The 23,706-nt window shown below is 42.3% G+C and overlaps 2 protein-coding genes across 2 annotated transcripts in view; both read right to left on the bottom strand.

Annotated features, from left to right (window-relative positions):
• LOC311149472 (uncharacterized protein) overlaps positions 1-23,706 on the bottom strand; it is a gene marked incomplete at both ends in the record, with an annotated part of 790,865 nt that overhangs the window by 335,295 nt on the left and 431,864 nt on the right. The gene's annotated exons all lie outside the window — the stretch shown is intronic.
• LOC311150402 (guanine nucleotide-binding protein G(i) subunit alpha-3-like) overlaps positions 1-23,706 on the bottom strand; it is a 66,481-nt gene that overhangs the window by 26,273 nt on the left and 16,502 nt on the right. Inside the window, exons 2-4 of the mRNA XM_084187866.1 lie at positions 13,585-13,627; positions 9,279-9,420; positions 5,209-5,366 (exon numbers count right to left, since the gene is read on the bottom strand). Coding sequence (XP_084043992.1) covers positions 5,209-5,366; positions 9,279-9,420; positions 13,585-13,627 — 343 coding nt within the window. The remainder of the gene's footprint in view (positions 1-5,208; positions 5,367-9,278; positions 9,421-13,584; positions 13,628-23,706) is intronic.

Consider the following 23,706-nt stretch of genomic DNA (forward strand, 5'->3'; position numbering starts at 1 on the left):
CCTGCATCTTTGTAGCGACTGGGTGTATTGATACACCATCCAAAGTGTAATTAATAACTTCACCATGCTCAAAGGGATATTCCATGTCAGCTATTTTTTAAACCCATCTACCAATAGGTGCCCTTCTTTGAGAGGCATTGGAAAACTTCCCTGGTCTTTGTGGTTGAATCTGTGTTTGAAATTCACTGCTCGACTGAGGGACCTTACAGATAATTGTATGTGGGGTACAGAGATGAGGTAGTCATTCAAAAATCATGTTAAACACTGTTATTGCCATTCAACTTATGTGACTTGTTAAGCACATTTTTACTCCTGAACTTATTTAGGCCTGCCATAACAAATGGGTTGAAGACTTATTGAATCAATACATTTCAGCTTTTCATTCTAATTCATTAGTAAAACATTTGAAAAATAATTCCACTTTGGCATTATGGGTATTGTGTTCAGGCCAGTGACAAAACATCTCTGTTTAACCCATTTTAAATTCAGGCTGTAGCGCAACAAAATGTGGAAAAAGTCAAGGGGTGTGAATACTTTTCTGAAGGCACTGTAAAGACCCTGGGACTGAACACCTCCCTCTGCAACTGGATCCTGGACTTCCTGACAGGCCGACCCCAGGTGGTGAGGGTAGGCAACAACACATAACCCACGTTGACCCTCAACACGGGGGCACCTCAGGGGTGCGTGCTTAGTCCCTTCCTGTACTACCTGTTCACCCACGACTGCGTGGCCGCGCACGACTCCAACACCATCATTAAGTTTGCCGAAGACACAACGGTGGTAGGCCTGATCACCGACGACGATGAGACCTGCATCACCGCTAGGTATGGCAACTGCTTGGCATCCGACCGCAAGGCACTACATCACTGGGGCCGAGCTCCCTGGCATCCAGGACCTCTATACCAGGCGGTGTCAGGGGAAGGCCCTAAAAATTGTCAAAGACTCCAGCCACCCAAGTCAGACTGTTCTCTATGCTACCGCACAGAAAGCGGTATTGATGCCCCATGTCTGGAACCAACAGGTCCCTGAACAGCTTCTACCCCCAAGCCATAAGACTGCTAAATAGATAGTTAACCCCCTAGAGTCGATGTCCGCACCCCCACGGAAATCTAATTAGTATAATAAAGAAATCCCCATAAAAATCCTTCTGTTTAAGCTAGAGATGTTTTCTTTACCATTAGCATCTGCTAATGGCGGCCTTCAGCATCTGCGGTGGAAGCTGGCCGAGCTACAGCGGTGTTTGTCAGACCATGAGACGTCCTGAAAATCGGTCTTCTCACAAAAACATCTGTAGCGTCCGAACTAATATGACCACTCTATGGAAAGATGACTCTCACGAACACAATGGTGTTCTCTGTTTTGCTCTACAACACCCACAAGTGGTGATGCAGCCAGGGACTTGTCTGAAATCGGTACCGCCGATCTGCCAACTTCTGTCTGTAGCGTCCGAACAGTTTGGGTTACCTACTAGTGTGACCCATATGGAAAGGTGAGACTCTCACGAACACGTCGGTTTTGCTCTAGGACACCCACAAGCCTCACAAGACTGGTCTAAAAGGTATCTTTTATTACATTTTTTATATATACCTAAAGGGGTCCTAAAATTCAAAATCAAATAGATAAATGATACTTCCATATGTTAGCTTAGTAGAACCGTTACTAATTGTGTATTTATTATTACATGTTTTACTTTTTTATTATTTCTCTATTTTCTTTCTCTCTACATTGTTGGGAAGGGCCCATAAGTAAGCATTTCACTGTTAGTCTACACCGGTTGTTTACGAAGCATGTGACGGATAACATTTGCTTTGATTTGATTTAGACAGTATGTCCAGTCAATCAATCAAAAGGTATGTAAAGCCCTTTTTACAAAGTGAACAACAGTCAAGTGGATGTGACTGGAGGACATATTCTCTGGTAACAGAGACAGCCGAGGCCTGAGAGACGACAGACAGAGACAGCCGAGGCCTGAGAGACGACAGACAGAGACAGCCGAGGCCTGAGAGACGACAGACAGAGACAGCCGAGGCCTGAGAGACGACAGACAGAGACAGCCGAGGCCTGAGAGACGACAGACAGAGACAGCCGAGGCCTGAGAGACGACAGACAGAGACAGCCGAGGCCTGAGAGACGACAGACAGAGACAGCCGATGCCTGAGAGACGACAGACAGAGACAGCCGATGCCTGAGAGACGACAGACAGAGACAGCCGAGGCCTGAGAGACGACAGACAGAGACAGCCGAGGCCTGAGAGACGACAGACAGAGACAGCCGATGCCTGAGAGGCAGAGAAAGACGAGGCTGGACTGGAGGACAGACAGACGAGGCTGGACAGGAGGACAGACAGAGACAGACAGAGCCAGACGAGGCTGGACTGGAGGACAGACAGACGAGGCTGGACAGGAGGACAGACAGAGACAGACAGAGCCAGACGAGGCTGGACTGGAGGACAGACAGACGAGGCTGGATTGGAGGACAGACAGACGAGGCTGGACTGGAAGACAGACAGAGACAGACGAGGCTGGTCAGGAGGACAGACAGAGACAGACGAGGCTGGTCAGGAGGACAGACAGAGACAGACAAGGCTGGTCAGGAGGACAGACAGAGACAGACGAGGCTGGACAGGAGGACAGACAGAGACAGACGAGGCTGGTCAGGAGGACAGACAGAGACAGACGAGGCTGGACAGGAGGACAGACAGAGACAGCAGAGGCCTGTGGAATCCATGTGAATTTAGTCTAAATATGTTGATAAATGATAAACATCGGCTGCTAGAGGTGTGAGTGAAAACAGAGAGCATGTTATGGCTAGGCTGACTCACTCTAGTAGTCTCTCCAACCAAGCAGCTATGCAACGTGGACAGACAGACAGAGAGCCCCTAGACACAACCAGACATGTTTAAATACTTTGAGCGTTTGGCTCTAGACTGCCTGTAGTTCCAGGTGGGTGGAGTTTGCACTTTTGGGACTATTCCATTGGTCCATTAAGCCAGGCAAGCTCAATCAAGCACAGTATTTTAAATTATTTTAAATACTATTTGAACCCAGGTCTTGCGTTGACAGACAGACAGCTCTGACCTACAACTACCACTACATGTCCTGTGTTGCCAAAACAAAGTCGACGTGTCCTTCACACTAACCCACTACCCCCGCGCCAGGCAGGATGTGTGATATGGACACCAAAAGGTTGCTATTAACTTAGCATTTATCATAATGGTAAATAACTCACTGGGAAAAAATTATACACTATTGTTCTTGGTCTACGTGAACTTCCTCTTATGGTGACATTGTCTAAAATCAGGGATCATCAACTAGATTCAGCCACGGGACGATTTTTTCTTGAGCGGATGGTCAGTGGGCTGGAACATAATTACAAATAATTTGAAGACTGCAAATTGACCGCAAGAAGCCCAAAACAGATATAAAATGAATATAACATAATAATTTCAAACCTTTGCTTTCGATTGTATACGATCACATACACTCAGATTATTAGGTACTCCCATCTAGTACCGGGTTAGACCCCCCCCTTGCCTCCAGAACAGCCCAAATTTTTCAGGCCATGGAAACATTGCTCAATTAGTATCAAGGAACCTAACGTGTGCCAGGAAAACATTCCCCAAACCTTAAGCCAAATTCGGACTCTTCCATCAGCATGACGCAACAGGAACCGGGACTTGTCGGACCAGGCAATGTTTTTCCACTTCTCAATTGTCCAGTGTTGGTGATCGCATGGCCAACTGGAGCCGCTTCTTGTAGTTTTTAGCTGATAGGAGTGGAACCCGGTGTGGTCGTCTGCTGCAATAGGCCACCTGTGACAAGGACCGACGGGTTTTTGTGTTCTGAGATGCCGTTCTGCACACCACTGTTGTACTGCGCCGTTATTTGCCTGTTTGTGGTTAGCCTGTTAGCTTGCACCATTCTTGCCATTCTCCTTCGACCTCTCAACAACAAGCTGTTTTCGCCCACAGGACTGCCGCTGACTGGATGTTTTTTTGTTTGTCGCACCATTCTCGGGGGAACCCTAGACACTGTGGTGCGTGAAAAGCCCAGGAGTTTCTGGGATACTGGAACCGGCAGGCCTGGCACCGACAATCATACCACGCTCAAAGTCGATTAGGGCACTTGTTTTGCCCATTCTAATGTTCAAATCGAACAGTAACTGAATGTCTCGATGCCCGCCTGCCTGCTTCATATAGCAAGCCACGGCCACGTGACTCACTGTCTGTAGGAGCAAACCATTTTCATGAACAGGACGGTGTACCTAAATAACGCTCTATTATGCATGGGAATACTTTGGAAGAGACCAAATAAATATCACTAAGCTGATTTGCTGGTGTTTTTACAGGGGGGGGTGGGGGGCAAATTAGGCCCGCGGGCTGCCAGTTGGGGAACCCTGGTCTAAATATTCAGTAGATGTATAAATCAAGTTAGTTCCCTCTTTTAGATTCTGGTGTACAATTACAGTACACTGTATTTACACTATCTACTGTATTTACACAATCTACTGTATTTATACTATCTACTGTATTTACACTATCTACTGTATAGCGTAATACACGGTATGTAGGGTACAGTCAATTACATTCCTCTACGATGAAGGTTCTAAATCAGAACTGTAACTAATTCAAATTATAACTGAAATGACAGCTGGATAAACAATATGCTACAGTGTAATACATTCATTTACACTGTAGAGCAACTCTAATATTTCATAACTGAAACGATAACAGCTGGACAACCAGCTGAGTAATGTTGGTGTTTATCATCACCTCCCACTGCCAACACCATGAGCTGTATCAGTTAGCTAGGTCTACATTCTGAACAAGCTTGTACAAGACAGAGGGATGAGCAAGTCCAGTCTTGTCCCTCTCTCCTGTCAGGTTTAGCCTAACAGAAATACAGGGCAAAGAGGGCGAGGCGAGTTTCAGTCGTGTATCACAAGATCATATCAGTGAATTAAGAAACACTGTCGTCCTCTTGAATGGAATCTGTCGGCAGCTTACAGCTTTTGGAAGCTACACCGGCAAGCTGCAATTAAATTCCAGCATTGTAAAATGCCAGGGGTGCATCTTTGTGGCACGTATTTGTAGTACGTGTAAATAAAACCAGTCTATAAGCATGACAAGTGGAGGTGTACTGTGCATGTGTATCTGTGTGTGTACTGTGTCTGTCGGTCTGTGTGTGTGTGTGTGTGTGTGTGTCTTACTAGGATGCTGAGTCGTTGAGCTGGTACTCTCTGGAGCGCAGGAAGCAGTTCTGGACCCCGCTGTCCGTCCACAGTCTCCGCATCACGCCGGTCAGATCCGATGATACCACACCCTCCTCCGTTGTACCAGCCAATACAAACAGCTGACGAGCATCGTCCTGGCAACATAGACATGCTCATTAGACCAGTGATTAATTGATTGACCAGATCAATTTGTTTCCCCAAATCGCTTCTGGGACCCATACCCAGCCAGTTCCAGATGCTTAATCTATTCCAGAACAAGCTCGCCTGATTCAACTGGTTAACTACACAGAACAAAAATATAAACGCAACATGCTAAGCGTTGGTCCCATGTTTCATGAGCTGAAATAAAATATCCCAGAAATGTTCCATACACACAAAAAGCTTATTTCTCTCAAATGATGTGCTCAAATTTGTTTACATCCCTGTTAATGAGCATTTCTCCTTTGCCAAGATAATCCATCCACCTGACAGGTGTGGCATATCAAGAAGCTGATTAAACAGCATGATCATTACACAGGTACACCTTGTGCTGGGGACAATAAAAGGCCACTCAAATGTGCAGTACATGTCTCAAGTTGAGGGAGCATGCAATTGTATGCTGACTGAAGGAATGTCCACCAGAGCTGTTGCCAGAGATTTAATGTTCAATTCTCTACCATAAGCCACCTCCAACATCGTTTTAGAGAATATGGCAGTACGTCCAACCGGCCTCACAACCGCAGATCACGTGTAACTACGCCAGCCCATGACCTCCACATCCGGCTTCTTCACCCGGACAGCTGATGAAACTGTGGGTTTGCACAACCAAATAATTTCTGCACAAACATTCAGAAACCGTCTCAGGGAAGCTCATCTGCGTGCTCGTCATCCTCACCAGGGTCTTGACCTGACTGCAGTTCGACGACGTAACCGACTTCAGCGGGGAAAAGCTCACCTTCGATGGCAACTGGCACGCTGGTGAAGTGTGCTCTTCACAAATGAATCACTGTTTCAACTGTGCCGGGAAGATAGCAGACAGCATGTATGGCATTGTGTGGGCGAGCGGTTTGCTGATATCAACATTGTGAACAGAGTGCCCCATGGTGGGGTTATGGTATGGGCAGGCATAAGCTACGGACAACGAACACAATTGCATTTTATCGATGGCAATTTGAATGCACAGAGATACCATGACGAGATCCTGAGGCCCATTTGTCTTGCAATTTATCCGCCGCCATCACCTCATGTTTCAGCATGATAATGCACGGCCCCATGTCGCAAGGATCTGTACACAATTCCTGGAAGCTGAACATGTCCCAGTTTATCCATGGCCTGCATATTCATCAGACATGTCACCCATTGAGCATGTTTGAGATGCTCTGGATCGACGTGTACGACAGCGTGTTCCAGTTCCCACCAATATCCAGAAACTTCACACAACCATTGAAGAGGAGTGGGACAACATTCCACAGGCCACAATCAACAGCCTGATCAACTCTATGTGAAGGAGATGTGTCGCGCTGCATGAGGCAAATGGTCACACCAGATACTGACTGGTTCCACGCCCCTACTTATTTTTTAAGGTATCTGTGACCAACAGATGCATATCTGTATCCCCAGGCATGTGAAATCCATAGATTACGGCCTAATTTATTTATTTAAATTGACTGATTTCCTTATATGAACTGTAACTCAGTAAAATCTTTGAAATTGTTGCATGTCGTGTTTATATTTTTGTTCAGTGTACAATCACCAACCACTTCATGAATTGAAATCAGGTAGTCTAGAATAGATAGAATAAGTGGAACCGCTGTGGTTACTCAAGGAGAGGTTTGGGAAACACTGCCATATGTTGATCTATGTCCCCTCCTGAGGAAAACCCTGGAGGCTGCAAAACATTCCAAAATCGGCTTCCAAAAAGGGTAATTTCTAAGCTCGTACATTCCCACAGGTACAGCGCCTTCTGAAAAGTATTCACACCCCTTGACTTTTTCAACATTTTGTTGTGTTACAGCCTGAACTTAAAATGGATTAAATAGAGATGCTTTGTCACTGGCCTACACACAATACCCCACCTGTAAAAGATGAAAAGTCTGAGTTGTGTGCGCTTTTCTCAGATCTAAAATCAGGCCCTTGGTGAAAATGTGAGACCTGCTCAGTAGACAATGAGAACTGTAAAGACTCAGCTCATAAAATACAGTAGGGCATGGGGTTCTTAAACCTTTTCAGCTCGAGACCCAGATGAGAAATTGACCGTCCTCTGGTGACCCAAATTGCCCTCCAAAGACCCAAATTAAGAAGAAATAGTGTGTGATTATAGATTTAGCTCATACAGTGCAATGAAAAAGTATTTGCCCCCTTTCTAATTTTCTCTACTTTTGCATATTTGTGATACTGAATGTTATCAGATCTTCAACCAAAACCTAATATTAGATAAAGGGAACATAAGTGAACAAATAACACAACAATTACATATTTATTTCATTTATGACATAAATAAAGTTATGCAACACCCATTGCCCCTGTGTGAAAAAGTAATTGCCCCCTTACACTCAATAACTGGTTGTGCCACCTTTAGCTGCAATGACTCCAACCAAATGCTTCCTGTAGTTGTTGATCAGTCTCTCACGTCGCTGTTGGGGAATTTTGGCCCACTCTTCCATGCAGAACTGCTTTAACTCAGTGGCGTGTGAGTTTTCAAGCATGAACTGCTCGTTTCAAGTCCTGCCACAACATCTCAATTGGGATTAGGTCTGGACTTTGACTAGGCCATTCCAAAACTTCCAATTTGTTGCTTTTTAGCAATTTTCATGTAGACTTGATTGTGTGTTTTGGATCATTGTCTTGCTGCATGACCCAGCTGCGCTTCAGCTTCAGCTCACAGACGGATGGTCTGACATTCTCCTGTAGAATTCTCTGATACAAAGCAGAATTCATGGTTCCTTCTATTAAGGCAAGTTGTCCAAGTCCTGAGGCAGCAAAGCATCCCCAAACCATCATACCACCACCACCATGCTTGACCTTTGGTATGATGTTCTTACTGTGGAATGCAGAGTTGGGTTTTCGCCAGGCATTACTGGAACCATGTCGTCCAAAAAGTTATACTTTTGAATCATCTTTCCATAGAACGTTCTTCCAAGAGTCTTGATGATCATCCAGGTGCTTTTTGGCAAACTTGACTCAACTTTTTGGACGAGATGGGTCCCATTATGCCTGGCGAAAACCAAACACTGCATTCCACAGTAAGAACATCATACCAAAGGTCAAGCATGGTGGTGGTGATATGATGGTCAAAGTCCAGACCTAATCCCAATTGAGATGTTGTGGCAGGACTTGAAACGAGCAGTTCATGCTTGAAAACCCACACGTCACTGAGTTAAAGCAGTTCTGCATGGAAGAGTGGGCCAAAATTCCTCCACAGCGACGTGAGATACTGATCAACAACTACAGGAAGCACTTGGTTGGAGTCATTGCAGCTAAAGGTGGCACAACCAGTTATTGAGTGTAAGGGGGCAATTACTTTTTTACACAGGGGAATTGGGTGTTGCGTAACTTTGTTTATGAAATAAATATGTAATTGTTGTGTTATTTGTTCACTTGTGTTCCCTTTATCTAATATTAGGTTTTTTGGTTGAAGATCTGATAACATTCAGTATCACAAATATGCAAAAGTAGAGAAAATTAGAAAGGGGGCAAATACTTTATCATAGCGCTGTAACTGTCGACCCAACTCTCACAGACCCACGTTTGGTCCCGACCCATAGTTCAAGAAACCCTGCAGTAGAGCATCAGAGACATAATGCAAACAACTCATTAAAAAAAACGTATGTTTTGCTGGTCCTCTGTAGCTCAGCTGGTAGAGCACGGTGCTTGTAACGCCAAGGTAGTGGGTTCGATCCCCGGGACCACCAATACACAAAAATGTATGCACGCATGACTGTAAGTCGCTTTGGATAAAAGCGTCTGCTAAATGGCATTATTATTATTATTATTATTATTATTATAAAGTTGCATTGCTGGACCAAAATGTCGCGTCACAATGCGTCGTGTCGTGTCGCGTCGCCTACCGCTCGTGCGGCGTCCCCAAAGTCTATCTTCAGGTGCCCCATGGCTCTGATGATGGCGATGACGGACTGGATGGTGTTGCTGTACACCACCACTCTGTACTGCTTACACTCCTCCTCGGAGTAGCCGGCCTCGTGGATGATCCTGAATGGGGGGAACATTCAAAACGCCACGCTAGTTTAGATTTAAGATAAACCCAAATACTGTAACATTTATTGCTTCACAGGAGTCACTTGGTCTGTTCCAACATCCACACTCAAATACCAATAATAAAGTTGTCATCCGAAGGGGTGGATGGTGACAGCCCCCCCCCCCCCCAAAAAAAAATATATATAATTACAAAAATATATAAACACAACTTAATAACACTTGATATGAAGCAATTGGAACATTGCCACTCCAGTCTAAGGGAAATCTAACTTTTGAACTTTTCTGTATGTGTGGCCATTCAATTCAAGACGAGACATTTCCAAAACCAACCAACTGTTAATAGGTCAATATTGTGAGTGAAAAGGGTGGGAAGGCAGGGTTGGGAGTCTATTCAGGCTAGCCGCTGGCCTCTGTGGTCATTGTGTAATGTAATGGGGTGCTTCCTCCATCCTCTCTCTGCCTGAGCTCCACGTTAAATGAGGCTAGCATCTCTCTATTCATCCGCACACACGTGCACACACACAGAGATGAACTCAGCTGGCAAAGGCAATTATCCCTGCACCATTAAACCCTCACAAAAGACTGTACTGTACTTCGACAGCATATACCGAATGCCAGTTTTATCGGTTTAACTGTTTAATAAGTTAAAATAATCAGTTATAAAACGTATTAAAAATGTCAACAACAGAAATAGTAACAGTAACCTTTTGCTGTGGTTTATGCTAGTTTGTTTTGAATTCAGTTTAGACTGCAAAGCGCTACCATCATGGTGTATGTGAGTTTGAATGCCATTTGGGCTGCAACATTCTACCCATAGAAATGGAATGAATAGAACAGGCTGAGACCTCTCATCACCAACTTATTATAGTTCTGTGTTGCTACCATCATGGAGATTGTGAGTTTGATATGATGCAGTTTGGACTGCAAAGTCCTCACATCGTGATGTCCTTGTTATACAGTGCATTCGGAAAGTATTCAGACCCCTTGACTCTTTCCAAATTTTGCTACATTACAGCATTATTATAAAATTGATTAAATTAAAACAATTCCTCAGCAACCTACACACAATACCCCATAATGACAAAGCGAAAACAGGTTTTTAGATATTTTTGCAATGTTGTATTAAACCTAAAGAACAGAAATACCTTATTAACATCAGTATTCAGACCAGTTGCTATGAGACTCGAAATTGAGTTCAGGTGCATCCTGTTTCCATTGATCATCCTTGAGATGTTTCTACAACTTGATTGGAGTCCACCTGTGGGAAATTCAATTGATTGGACATGATTTGGAGAGACACACACCTGTCTATATAAGGTCCCACAGTTGACAGTGCATGTCAGAGCAAAAACCAAGCCACGAGGTCGAAGGAATTGTCCGTAGAGCTCCGAGATAGGATTGTGCCAAGGCATAGATCTGGGGAAGGGTACCAAAACATTTCTGCAGCATTGAATGTCCCCTAGAACACAGTGGCCTCCATCATTCTTATATGGAAGAAGTTTGGAACCACCAAGACTCTTCCTAGAGCTGGCCGCCCGGCCAAACTGAGCAATCGGGGGAGAAGGGCCTTGGTCAGAGAGGTGACCAAGAACCCAATGGTCGCTCTGACAGAGCTCTAGAGCTCCTCTGTGGAGATGGGAGAACCTTCCAGAAGGACAACCATCTCTACAGCACTCCACCAATCAGGCCTTTATGGTAAAGTGGCCAGACGGAAGCTACTCCTCAGTAAAAGGCACGACAGCCCACTTGGAGTTTGCCAAAAGGCACCTAAAGGACTCTCAGAACATGAGAAACAAGATTCTCTGGTCTGATGAAACCAAGATTGAAGTCTTTGGCCTGAATGCCAAGCGTCACGTCTGGAGGAAACCTGGCACCATCCCTACGGTGAAGCATGGTGGTGGCAGCATAATGCTGTGGAGATGTTTTTCACCGGTAGGGACTGGGAGACTAGTCAGGATCGAGGCAATGATGAATGGAGCAAAGTCCAGAGAGATCCTTGATGAAAACATGCTTCAGAGCGATCAAGACCTCTGACTGGCGCGAAGGTTCACCTTCCAACAGGAGAACGACCCTAAGCACACAGCCAAGACAACGCTGGAGTGGCTTCGTGTCAAGTCTCTGAATGTCCTTTAGTGGCCCAGCCAGAGACCTGACTTGAACCCGATCGAACATCTCTGGAGAGACCTGAAAATAGCTGTGCAGCAACGCTCCCCATCCAACCTAACAGAGCTGGAGAGGATCTGCAAAGAATGGGAGAAACCCTGCAAATATAGGTGTGCCAAGCTTGTAGCGTCAAACCCAAGAAGACTCTAAGCTCTAATTATTGGCAAAGGTGCTTCAACAAAGTACTGAGTAAAGTGTCTGAATACTTACACTACCGTTCAAAAGTTTGGGGTCACTTAGAAATGTCCTTGTTTTCCATGAAAACATACATGAATTTAGTTTTAATAGGAAATATTGCAAAATGCATAGGAAATGTAGTCATTGACAAGGTTAAAAATAATGATTTTTAATTGAAATAATAATAGTGTCCTTCAAACTTTGCTGCCTTGCAGACCTTTGGCATTCTAGTTGTTGAGGTAATCTGAAGAGATATCACCCCATGCTTCGAGAAGCACCTCCCACAAGTTGGATTGGCTTGATGGGCACTTCTTACGTACCATACGGTCAAGCTGCTCCCACTACAGCTCAATAGGGTTGAGATCCGGTGACTGTGCTGGCCACTCCATTATAGACAGAATACCAGCTGACTGCTTCTTCCCTAAATAGTTATTGCATAGTTTGGAGCTGTGCTTTGGGTCATTGTCCTGTTGTAGGAGGAAATTGGCTCCAATCAAGCGCCGTCCACAGGGTATGGCATGGTGTTGCAAAATGGAGTGATAGCCTTCCTTCTTCAAGATCCTTTTTACCCTGTACAAATCTCCCACTTTACCACCAGCAAAGCACCCCCAGACCATCACATTGCATCCACCATGCTTGACAGATTGCATCAAGCACTTCTCCAGCATCTTTTCATTTGGTCTACGTCTCAAATGTTCTTCTTTGTGATCCGAACACCTCAAACTTCGATTTGTCTGTCCATAACACTTTTTTTCCAATCTTCCTCTGTCCAGTGTCTGTGTTCTTTTGCCCATCTTAATCTTTTATTTTTATTGGCCAGTCTGAGATATGGCTTTTTCTTTGCAGCTCTGCCTAGAAGGTCAGCATCACGGAGTTGCCTCTTCACTGTTGACGTTGAGACTGGTGTTTTGCGGGTACTATTTAATGAAGCTGCCAGTTGAGGACCTGTGAGGCGTCTGTTTCTCAAACTAGACACTCTTAATGTATTTGTCCTCTTGCTCAGTTGTGCACCGGGGCCCTCCTCTTTCTATTCTGGTTAGAGACAGTTTGCGCTGTTCTGTGAAGGGAGTAGCACACAGCGTTGTATGAGATCTTCAGTTTCTTGGCAATTTCTCGCATTGGGAATAGCCTTCATTTCTCAGAACAAGAATAGACTGACGAGTTTCAGAAGAAAGTTATTTGTTTCTGGACATTTTGAGCCTGTAATCGAACCCACAATTGCTGATGCTCCAGATTCTCAACTAGTCTCAAGAAGGCCAGTTTTATTGCTTCTTTAATCAGCGCAACAGTTTTCAGCTGTGCTAACATAATTGCATAAGGGTTTTCTAATGATCAATTAGCCTTTAAAAATTATAAACTTGGATTGGCAAACACAACGTGCCATTGGAACACAGGACTGATGGTAGCTGATAATGGGCCACTGTACGCCTATGTAGATATTCCATAAAATAATCTGCCGTTTCCAGCTACAATAGCCATTTACAACATGAACAATGTCTACACTGTATTTCTGATCAATTTGATGTCATTTTAAAAATGGACAAAAAAATTGCTTTTCTTTCGAAATCAAGGACATTTCTAAGGGACCCCAAACTTTTGAACGGTAGTGTATGTACATGTAATATTTCTGCTTTTCATTTTTAATACATTTGCAATCATTTCTAAGCCTGTTTTTGCTTTGTCATTATGGGGTATTGTGTGTAGATTGATGAGATTGTTTTTTATTTTAGAATAAGGCTGTAACCTAACACAATGTGTAAAAAGTCAAAGGGTCTGAATATTTTCAGAAGGCACTCTGTGTGTGACACATGAACTCACTTCATCTGCTTCACTATTGTACTTTTCCCAGACTCCCCAGCACCTGAAAAGAAAAAGACACTCATCAATTACAGGGGAAATCGGACAGAAATGTAAATTTTGAACTGTAATCTATAAGCGCTCTCTCTCAATTCAATTTAAATTCAATTTAAGGGGCTTTATTGAAACATAAGTTTACATGAAATAGATAATAAACAAAGTGAACAATAAAAAATGTACAGTAAACATTACACTCACAAAAGTTCCAAAATTATAAAATACATTTCAAATGTCATATTATGGCTATATACAGTGTTGTTACGATGTGCAAATTGGAAAAATAAATAAAACATAAGTATGGGTTGTATTTACAATGGTGTTTGCTATTCACTGGTTGCCCTTTTCTTGTGGCAACAGGTTACAAATATTGCTGCTGTGATGGCACACTGTGGTATTTCACCCAATAGATATGGGAGTCTATCAAAATGTGATTTGTTTTATAATTCATTGTAGGTCTGTGTAATCTGAGGGAAATATGTGTCTCTAATATGTTCATATATTTGGCAGGAGGTTAGGAAGTGCAGCTCAGTTTCCACCTCCTTTTGTGGGCAGTGTGCACATAGCCTGTCTTCTCATGAGAGCCAGGTCTGCCTACGGTGGCCTTTCTCAATAGCAAGGCTATGCTCACTGAGTCTGTACATAGTCAAAGCTTTCCTTAAGTTTGAGTCAGTCACAGTGGTCAGGTATTCTGCCACTGTGTACTCTCTGTTTAGTGCCAAATAGCATTCTAGTTTGATCTGTTTTTTTTGTGTTAATTCTTTCCAATGTATCAAGTAATTATCTTTTTGTTTTCTCATGATTTGGTGGTGTCTAATTGTGTTGCTGTCCTGAGACTCTGTTTGGGTTTGTGAACATAGCCCCAGGACCACCTTGCTTAGAGGACTCTTCTCCAAGTTCATCTCTCTGTAGGTGATGGCTTTGTTATGGAAGGTTTGGGAATTGCTTCCTTTTACAGTGAGGGAAAAAGTATTTGATCCCCTGCTGATTTATTATTATTCTGTCTCTCACTGTTCAAATAAACCTACCATTAAAATTATAGACTGATCATGTCTTTGTCAGTGGGCAAACGTACAAAATCAGCAGAGGATCAAATACTTTTTCCCTCACTGTAGGTGGTTGTAGAATTTAACGGTTATTTTCTGGATTTTGATAATTAGCGGGTATCGGCCCAATTCTGCTCTGCATGCATTATTTGGTGTTTTACGTTGTACATGGAGGATATTTTTGCAGAATTCTGCATGCAGTCTCAATTTGGTGTTTGTCCCATTTTGTGAATTCTTGGTTGGTGAGCGGACCCCAGTCCACACAACCATAAAGGACAATGGGTTCCAGATCCTGATTGGTATTATTGGGGATTTTTCAGTAGACTATATCTTAAACATAGTTAAATCTTTTCAGATTATAAAGTTAAACATAGTTAATCACAAGGACAAGCAGTAAGACTAAGCGGTACAGAAGGAAGAGGCCTGGAACAAAGCCAGGAGATGGGCCTGGAGATGGGCCTGGGAATGGGCCTGGGAATGGGCCTGCTACGTGTGGGAACTTTACACTATGCATGAGAACTGTATATGGTTGAGAATTGATTATGGCTCAGAAAATGGACCTGTCATGTTTAACCCATGTTTAAGTATCGATTGATATGATTAAGAATAAACAGAGCAGAGCCAGGAAATTGCTCTTATTTTTACATGACAGGGCTTGGTCCCACCACTATTGTTTCCAGAAACTGAATACAGAAGGAAGAGAAATCAGATTTCGCCTCTGTTATAAAATATGGAAGTGGGCGGAGCGTTCAAGAGGTGAAAACTGGAAACAATAGGGGAGGAACTAAAAAGGGAGGGATTAAGCTAAAAGGTACATAAAATGAGCAAGAATGGAACCGTATATAAACTGAGAGCTGAGGTTTGGAAGGTTAGTTGCTCTGCAGATCAGCTCGGCTCTATTGCAATAAAGCCTATCTTGATTCTACAAAAACTCTGGAAGTACTTTTTGTTTTACTGAGGACAAGGACAATTTTCTGCAACAGTATCTCAAATGTTATGTTCCTTTTGATAGCATAGAAGGCCCTTCTTGCCTTGTCCCTCAGATCGTTCACGGCTTTGTGGAAGTTACCTGTGGCGCTGACGTTTACATTTACGTAATTTAGCAGACGCTCTTATCCAGAGCGACTTACAGTTAGTGAGTGCATACATTTTTTTTATACTGGCTGAGGTATGTATAGTTTTTTGTGTGCTCTAGGGCAACGGTGTCTAGATGGAATTTGTATTTGTGGTCCTGGCAACTGGACCTTTTTTGGAACACCATTATTTTTGTCTTACTGAGATTTACTGTCAGGGCCCAGGTCTTACAGAATCTGTGCAGAAGATCTAGGTGCTGCTGTAGGACCTCCTTGGTTGCCAATTTTAACCGCACACTTGTTGTTTGTGTACATGGATTTTATAATGTCGATGTTTTTCCCGCAACAACACTTTCCATCAATTTGTATAGCAGACCCTCATGCCAAATTGAGTCAAAATCTTCTTTTTTATGATCAACAAAGCATGAGAAGACTTTGTTTTGGTTTGTTTGTTTGTCAATTAGGGTGTGCAGGGTGAATACGAGGTCTGTCGTACGGTCATTTGGTAAAAAGTGAAGTTGACATTTGCTCAGTACATTGTTGTCACTGAAGAAATGTACGAGTCTGCTGTTAATGATAATGCAGAGGATTTTCCCAAGGTTGCTGTTGACGCATATCCCACGGTAGTTATTGGGATCAAATTTGTCTCCACTTTTGTTGCTTGGGGTGATCAGTCCTTGGTTCCAAATATTGGGGAAGGAAGATGCCAGAGCTGAGGATGATGTTAAAGAGTTTAAGTATAGCCAATTGGAATTTGTGGTCTGTATATTTAATTTAATTTAGGATCCCATCAACACCACAGACCTTTTTGGGTTGGAAGGTATGTATTTTGTCACGTAGTTCATTCAATGTAATTGGAGAATCCAGTGGGTTCTGGTAGTCTTTAATAGTTGATTCTAAGATATGTATTTGATTATGTATATGTTTTTGCTGTTTGTTCTTTGTTATAGGGCCAAAAAGATTGGAGAAGTGGTTTACCCATACATCTCAGTTTTGGATAGATAACTCTTTGTGTTGTTGTTTGTTTATTGTTTTCCAATTTTCCCAGAAGTGGTTAGAGTCTATGGATTCTTCAATTACATGGAGCTGATTTCTGACCTGCTGTTCCTTCCTGTATTGCTTTAGTGATTCACCATAGTGTAGGCGTATGCTCAGGTTTTCTTGGTGTCTATGTTTTTGGTTGGATAGGTTTCTCAATTTCTTTCTTAGGTTTTTGCATTCTTCATCAAACCATTTGTCAATTTTCTAAAGTTGTCTGCTTGAATTTTTTTGATTTGATAGGGAAGCTGAGAGGTCAAATATTGGTTAGGTTTTCTACTGCCAAGTTTACACCTTCACTATCACAGTGAAACATTTTGTCCAGGAAGTTTTCTAAAAGGGATTTCATTTGTTGATTTTTGGTAGGTTTCCACAATACTTTCCGTCAATCTATAACATTTGTTATTCAGTTATTTTGGCTTTGATGCCTCATGATTGAGTCTCTCTCTCTCTCTCTCTCTCTCTCTGTGTGTGTGTGTGTGTTTATTTTAAGACTTCTGAAGAGAGATGAAATACAGATGAAAGGTTAGGTTTGGAACCTCTAACCCTGGCATTTTGACTGGTAAAAACTCATGGGTACACTCACAATGGCTGCCTGATATTGTGAAGCAATCATGTCCATGGTAATGTAGAATGATATTAACTAAATTGTGGCTCATGGAATGTATTTTTTTGTAATGCCAGTTGAGTTGAATCAACAAATCAGCATATATTTTACTTCCTGCTTTGCTCATATGGGTACACTCGCATTGGCCGCCAGTCTACCCATTATGCCATCATTAACTTGAATGGGGACGCCCGTTCTATTCATTCACATGCAGTCAGGAGCGGAGGAGAGGAGATAACGTGCGTCTATTTGAATGGTTATTACAGTGACCATGGTTATTTGGCTGGCCAATTATCGTCTTCCAAAAATTCCTAGTTAGGCCGCTGTCGTCAACCTGACTGGCTCCCCAAGATGATGGTGGGGGCGCAGGCAATAAACTGGGGTGACGTTTTGCACTGTGGAAGTATTGACTCAAAGAAATGAACAATAATATCATACCAAGACGGTCTCTCAAGTGGATCTGCTGTCACTCTTAGTATAGCTGTTTGTATGACTGTAGGGCCTAGTAATAAGAAAATGTTACGGTCCATTACATTTTCATAAAACTCCCTCGCATCCTTTGCATCTAGCAGAGGAAGTAGTAGGCGCCAGCTGGCCCGAGGTTTTGTTCAATGTGTGAGGAAGAGAAGGTAGCTAGATTCTGCCTCTGAAATCAGTCTCTCATTGGCCCATATCTATAACTCAGTGTGTGTGTGTGGGCTACAGGAAGGGACGTGGGCACTAGTATCATGTAGAAGAATCCTCATCGACAGTACTATAGTATGACGCAGTCTGGGATGTGAGACTGCAGTAAGGGAATACTTGGATAGTTTCAGATACCAATGGGGCGTCCCTTAAAAGAGGACACAGTCAGATACCAATGGGGCGTCCCTTAAAAGAGGAGACAGTCAGATACCAATGGGGCGTCCCTTAAAAGAGGAGACGGTCAGATACCAATGGGGCGTCCCTTAAAAGAGGAGACGGTCAGATACCAATGGGGCGTCCCTTAAAAGAGGAGACAGTAAGATACCAATGGGGCGTCCCTTAAAGAGGAGACAGTCAGATACCAATGGAGCGTCCCTTAAAGAGGAGACAGTCAGATACCAATGAGAATGGGAGCCTTGCAAAAGTATTCATCCCCCTTGGCATTTTTCTTATTTTGTTGCATTACAACCTGTTATTTAAATTGATTTTTATTTGGATTTCATGTAATGGACATACACAAAACAGTCCAAATTGGTGAAGTGAAATGAACAAAATAAAAAATGTTCAAAGAATTCTAAAAAATAAAATCACGGAAAAGTGGCGCGTGCATATGTATTCAACCCCTTTGCTATGAAGCCCCTAAATAAGATCTGGAGCAACCAATTACCTCCAGAAGTCACATAATTAGTTAAATAAAGTCCACCTGTATGCAATCTGAGTGTCACATGATCTGTCACATGATCTCAGTATATATACACCTGTTCTGAAAGGCCCCAGATTCTGCAACACCACAAAGCAAGCGGCCCCATGAAGACCAAGGAGCTCTCCAAACAGGACAGGGACAAAGTTGTGGAGAAGTTCAGATCAGGGTTGGGTTATAAAAAAAAATCAGAAACTTTGAACATCCCTCGGAGCACCATTAAATCCATTATTAAAAAATTGAAAGAATATGGCACCACAACAAACCTGCCAAGAGAGGGCCGCCCACCAAAACTCACGGAACAGGCAAGGAGGGCATTACTCAGAGGCAACAAAGAGACCAAAGATAACCCTGAAGGAGCTGCAAAGCTCCACAGCGGAGATTGGAGTATCTGTCCATAGGACCACTTTAAGCCATACACTCCACAGAGCTGGGCTTTACCGAAGAGTGGCCATAAAAAAAACATTGCTTAAAGAAGAAAATAAGCAAACACGTTTGGTGTTCGCCAAAAGGCATGTGGGAGACTCCCCAAACATATGGAAGAAGGTACTCTGGTCAGATGAGACTAAAATTTAGCTTTTTGACCATCAAGGAAAACGCTATGTCTGGCGCAAACACAACACCTCTCATCACCTGAGAACACCATACCCACAGTGAAGCATGGTGGTGGCAGCATCATGCTGTGGGGATGTTTTTCATTGGCAGGGACTGGGAAACTGGTCAGAATTAAAGGAATGATGGATGGCGCTAAATACAGCAAAATTCTTGAGGGAAACCCGTTTCAGTCTTCCAGAGATTTGAGACTGGGACGGAGGTTCACCTTCCAGCAGGACAATGACCCTAAGCATACTGCCAAAGCAACACTCGAGTGGTTTAAGGGGAAACATTTAAATGTATTGGAATGGCCTAGACAAAGCCCAGACCTCAATCCAATTGAGAATCTGTAGTATGACTTAAAGATTGCTGTACACCAGCGGAACCCATCCAACTTGAAGGAGCTGGAGCAGTTTTGCCATGAAGAATGGGCAAAAATCCCAGTTGCTAGATGTGCCAAGCTTATAGAGACATACCCCAAGAGACTTGCAGCTGTAATTGCTGCAAAAGGTGTGGGGGATGAATAGTTATGCACGCTCAAGTTCTTTTTTTTGTCTTATTTCTTTCACAATAAAAAGTATTTTGCATCTTCAAAGTGGTAGGCATGTGACACAAACCCATTTTAATTCCAGGTTGTAAGGCAATAAAATAGGAAAAATGCCAAGGGGGGGTGAATACTTTCACAAGGCACTGTAAGACATTTCACTGTACTGAGAAGTAGTACATTAATTCTGTAGGGTGTCCAAACAGAAATGCATATTTTGACCGGTGGGTAAAATAATATGTTGTGTAGATAATCCTCTAAGAAGACCAACGGTCCAAACCTCATGTTTCTTTCATAATCTGTTCAAAAGCTATTGAAGTTTCTACCCTTGTAGGACGGACAGAATTAGAATGACTAAATCAATGGAGGTCAGTATGTATTTTTTGTTGTTGTCATTTTTAGTCATTTTAGCAGACGCTCTTATCCAGACTGACTTACAGTTAGTGAGTGCATACATTTTTCATACTGGCCCCCCGTGGGAAACGAACCCACAACCCTGGCGTTGCAAGCGCCATGCTCTACCACCTGAGCTACAGGGGACTACATCATCAATAGCGTCTCCTAGTTCTCCCTCACATTTCTGTTTGACATGTTTTGTGTCATCGGGAAAAGCCTCTATCAACCCTTGACACAGTTTGGAAGTATTTGTACCGAACCGTTCGATATGGGGAACTTGGTTCGGTCCGCACTGTGAACCTGTTATGAATACATTAAAAAATATATATATATTTTTTTTCAAACACTAGGGCTATAGGCTATGCCTCTTGATTAAATCTGAGTTGAATAAAAATTTCCGTTAAAAACAACTAGAGCCTATCCTATCGCACGTTGTAATCAAAATTCTAATCTTAAAATTGCAGCATTTCAAACTGTTATTTTATGAGACACAGCCGGGAACTAGTTCTGTTCGATGGTGAGTGGTGGGGTCAATAAACCAGGAGGATTCTCCGCCATTGTTTAAATCTCCAGTTTGTGAACATTTTGACTTCCCAGTAGATTACAACGGCGATGGACATGTCGTTGCCACTGCTCAACGAGAATAGCCTATGCAGCTGCCAACACCTCAAACATGTTAACACATTTACGCCGACATCACCCCAGAATGACGCCGACATCACCCCAGAATGACGCCGATATCACCCCAGAATGACGCCGACATCACCCCAGAATGACGCCGACATCACCCCAGAATGACTACCACCGGAGCAAGATGGAAACACAGAACAACAACAACTTTGTCTCTCCCCTGCACTCAAGCAGCTGATTCTGACACGGCCAAAGAAATTACAAGAGCGTTGAAATAAAATGTATATTTCAGGGTTTCCGTTATGAAAATGTGGTGCCGGACATTTGACCGGCAGCATTTTAATTTACTGAACATTTGAGAAATGTACTGGACCCATAGTCATTGGGTGTGTAATCTGATTAGGGCGTCCACCCGCGGTGCTCAGAATGACAGAAATCACATTTAGATTATGGTAATTCATATTAACAGAACATGCAAGTCGAGGATGCAATGACGCGTGTCCTTACCACACACTTTGAAGATGTATAACTGTCCACATTTACTTTTCCTCAGCCAACAAGACGAGTAACGAACAGCAAAATCACTGGCAGTGAGTGAGTTTCAACTGTAGCTCAGTTGGTAGAGCATGACGCTTGCAACGCCAGGGTTGTGGGTTCGATTCCCACGGGGGGCCAGTATGAAAAAATAAAAAAATAACGTATGCACTCACTAACTGTAACTCTTTTTAGCCTCCATTTGGAGTTAGTTCAAGAGGTAACAGCAGTACTGTTGCAACGATAGCTAGAGGTCCCCTGTAGCTCAGTTGGTAGAGCATGGCGCTTGTAACGCCAGGGTTGTGGGTTCATTTCCCACGGGGGGCCAGTATGAAAAAAAACACACAAAAAAACATGTATGCAGTCGCTCTGGATAAGAGCGTCTGCTAAATGACTAAAATGTAAAATGTAAGTTCAGGGAAGCGTATGGAGGCTGCTTTCCCGCCTGTCCGATTTTCAATCATACTAGGTTTTCCATTTCAATCATGCTACTCCGGATATTTCACTCCTTGCATCAACCACTGTTTGAGGAGCACGCAGCCTCTCGCTGCGCGACAGGTAATATTCCGCCCAAACTCTGTATGCCATGGGCTCTCCAACCTTGTACCTGCAGCTACCCAATGCTTAATTTGGGAAACCAAGTGAAATCTGTTCAGGAATGTTTTCACAACTAAACGTATTTCATAAAAACTTTTGACAGCCGCTCTGCGCTCGGACACGCACGGTGGTGAGATATTCTGTAGCCTATTAATTATGAAAGTATAAAAACACAAATTCACTATAACTGTAGGCTAACTCTGTAAGCTGCCCTGCACAATCAATGAACCAACAGCATCGCCTAGGCCTCTATGTTCTCTCCCAGACTCATAAATAGAAAGTTTGGAGCATAGCATAAGATAACCAGTCCATCCAGTATGCATAATAATACAGTCCACACTCAAAGGCGATCACTACAATCTGTTTAAGTACTACCATTTGTTATAGGCTAGACCAATTATGTACCAAAGACATCTTAAATCAGTTTTCTTTTTATGTTTTTCTGCCATGCTTATTATGCGGAAGGTTATGTATTGTATAACGGCACAATCATTCTTTTAATTCATGATTTTTAAAACTGTTATAAATGTAGTCTATAGCCTATTAAACTGTTATAAATGTAGTCTATAGCCTATTACACTGTTATAAATGTATTCTATAGCCTATTAAACTGTTATAAATGTATTCTATAGCCTATTAAACTGTTATAAATGTAGTCTATAGCCTATTAAACTGTTATAAATGTAGTCTATAGCCTATTAAACTGTTATAAATGTATTCTATAGCCTATTAAACTGTTATAAATGTAGTCTATAGCCTATTACTGTTATAAATGTAGTCTATAGCCTATTAAACTGTTATAAATGTAGTCTATAGCCTATTAAACTGTTATAAATGTAGTCTATAGCCTTTTAAACTGTTATAAATGTAGTCTATAGCCTATTAAACTGTTATAAATGTAGTCTATAGCCTATTAAACTGTTATAAATGTAGTCTATAGCCTATTAAATTGTTATAAATGTATTCTATAGCCTATTAAACTGTTATAAATGTAGTCTATAGCCTATTAAACTGTTATAAATGTAGTCTATAGCCTATTAAACTGTTATAAATGTAGTCTATAGCCTATTAAACTGTTATAAATGTATTCTATAGCCTATTAAACTGTTATAAATGTAGTCTATAGCCTATTAAACTGTTATAAATGTAGTCTATAGCCTATTAAACTGTTATAAATGTAGTCTATAGCCTATTAAACTGTTATAAATGTATTCTATAGCCTATTAAACTGTTATAAATGTAGTCTATAGCCTATTACATTGTTATAAATGTATTCTATAGCCTATTAAACTGTTATAAATGTATTCTATAGCCTATTAAACTGTTATAAATGTATTCTATAGCCTATTAAACTGTTATAAATGTAGTCTATAGCCTATTAAACTGTTAGAAATGTAGTATATAGCCTATTACTGTTATAAATGTATTCTATAGCCTATTAAACTGTTATAAATGTAGTCTATAGCCTATTCAACTGTTATAAATGTATTCTATAGCCTATTAACGTAGCAAAATAAATAACGACCCTGACAGTCAATGGGAAAAATCATGGCGCTCGAAACGTCATGATTGTGGGTTCGATTCCCGGGGCCACGAACGGAAAATGAATGCATGCATACTGTCGCTTTGGATAAAAGCGTCTG

This window comes from Coregonus lavaretus, assembly GCF_964263955.1.
Source record: "Coregonus lavaretus genome assembly, chromosome: 22".
Classification (NCBI taxonomy): domain Eukaryota; kingdom Metazoa; phylum Chordata; class Actinopteri; order Salmoniformes; family Salmonidae; genus Coregonus; species Coregonus lavaretus.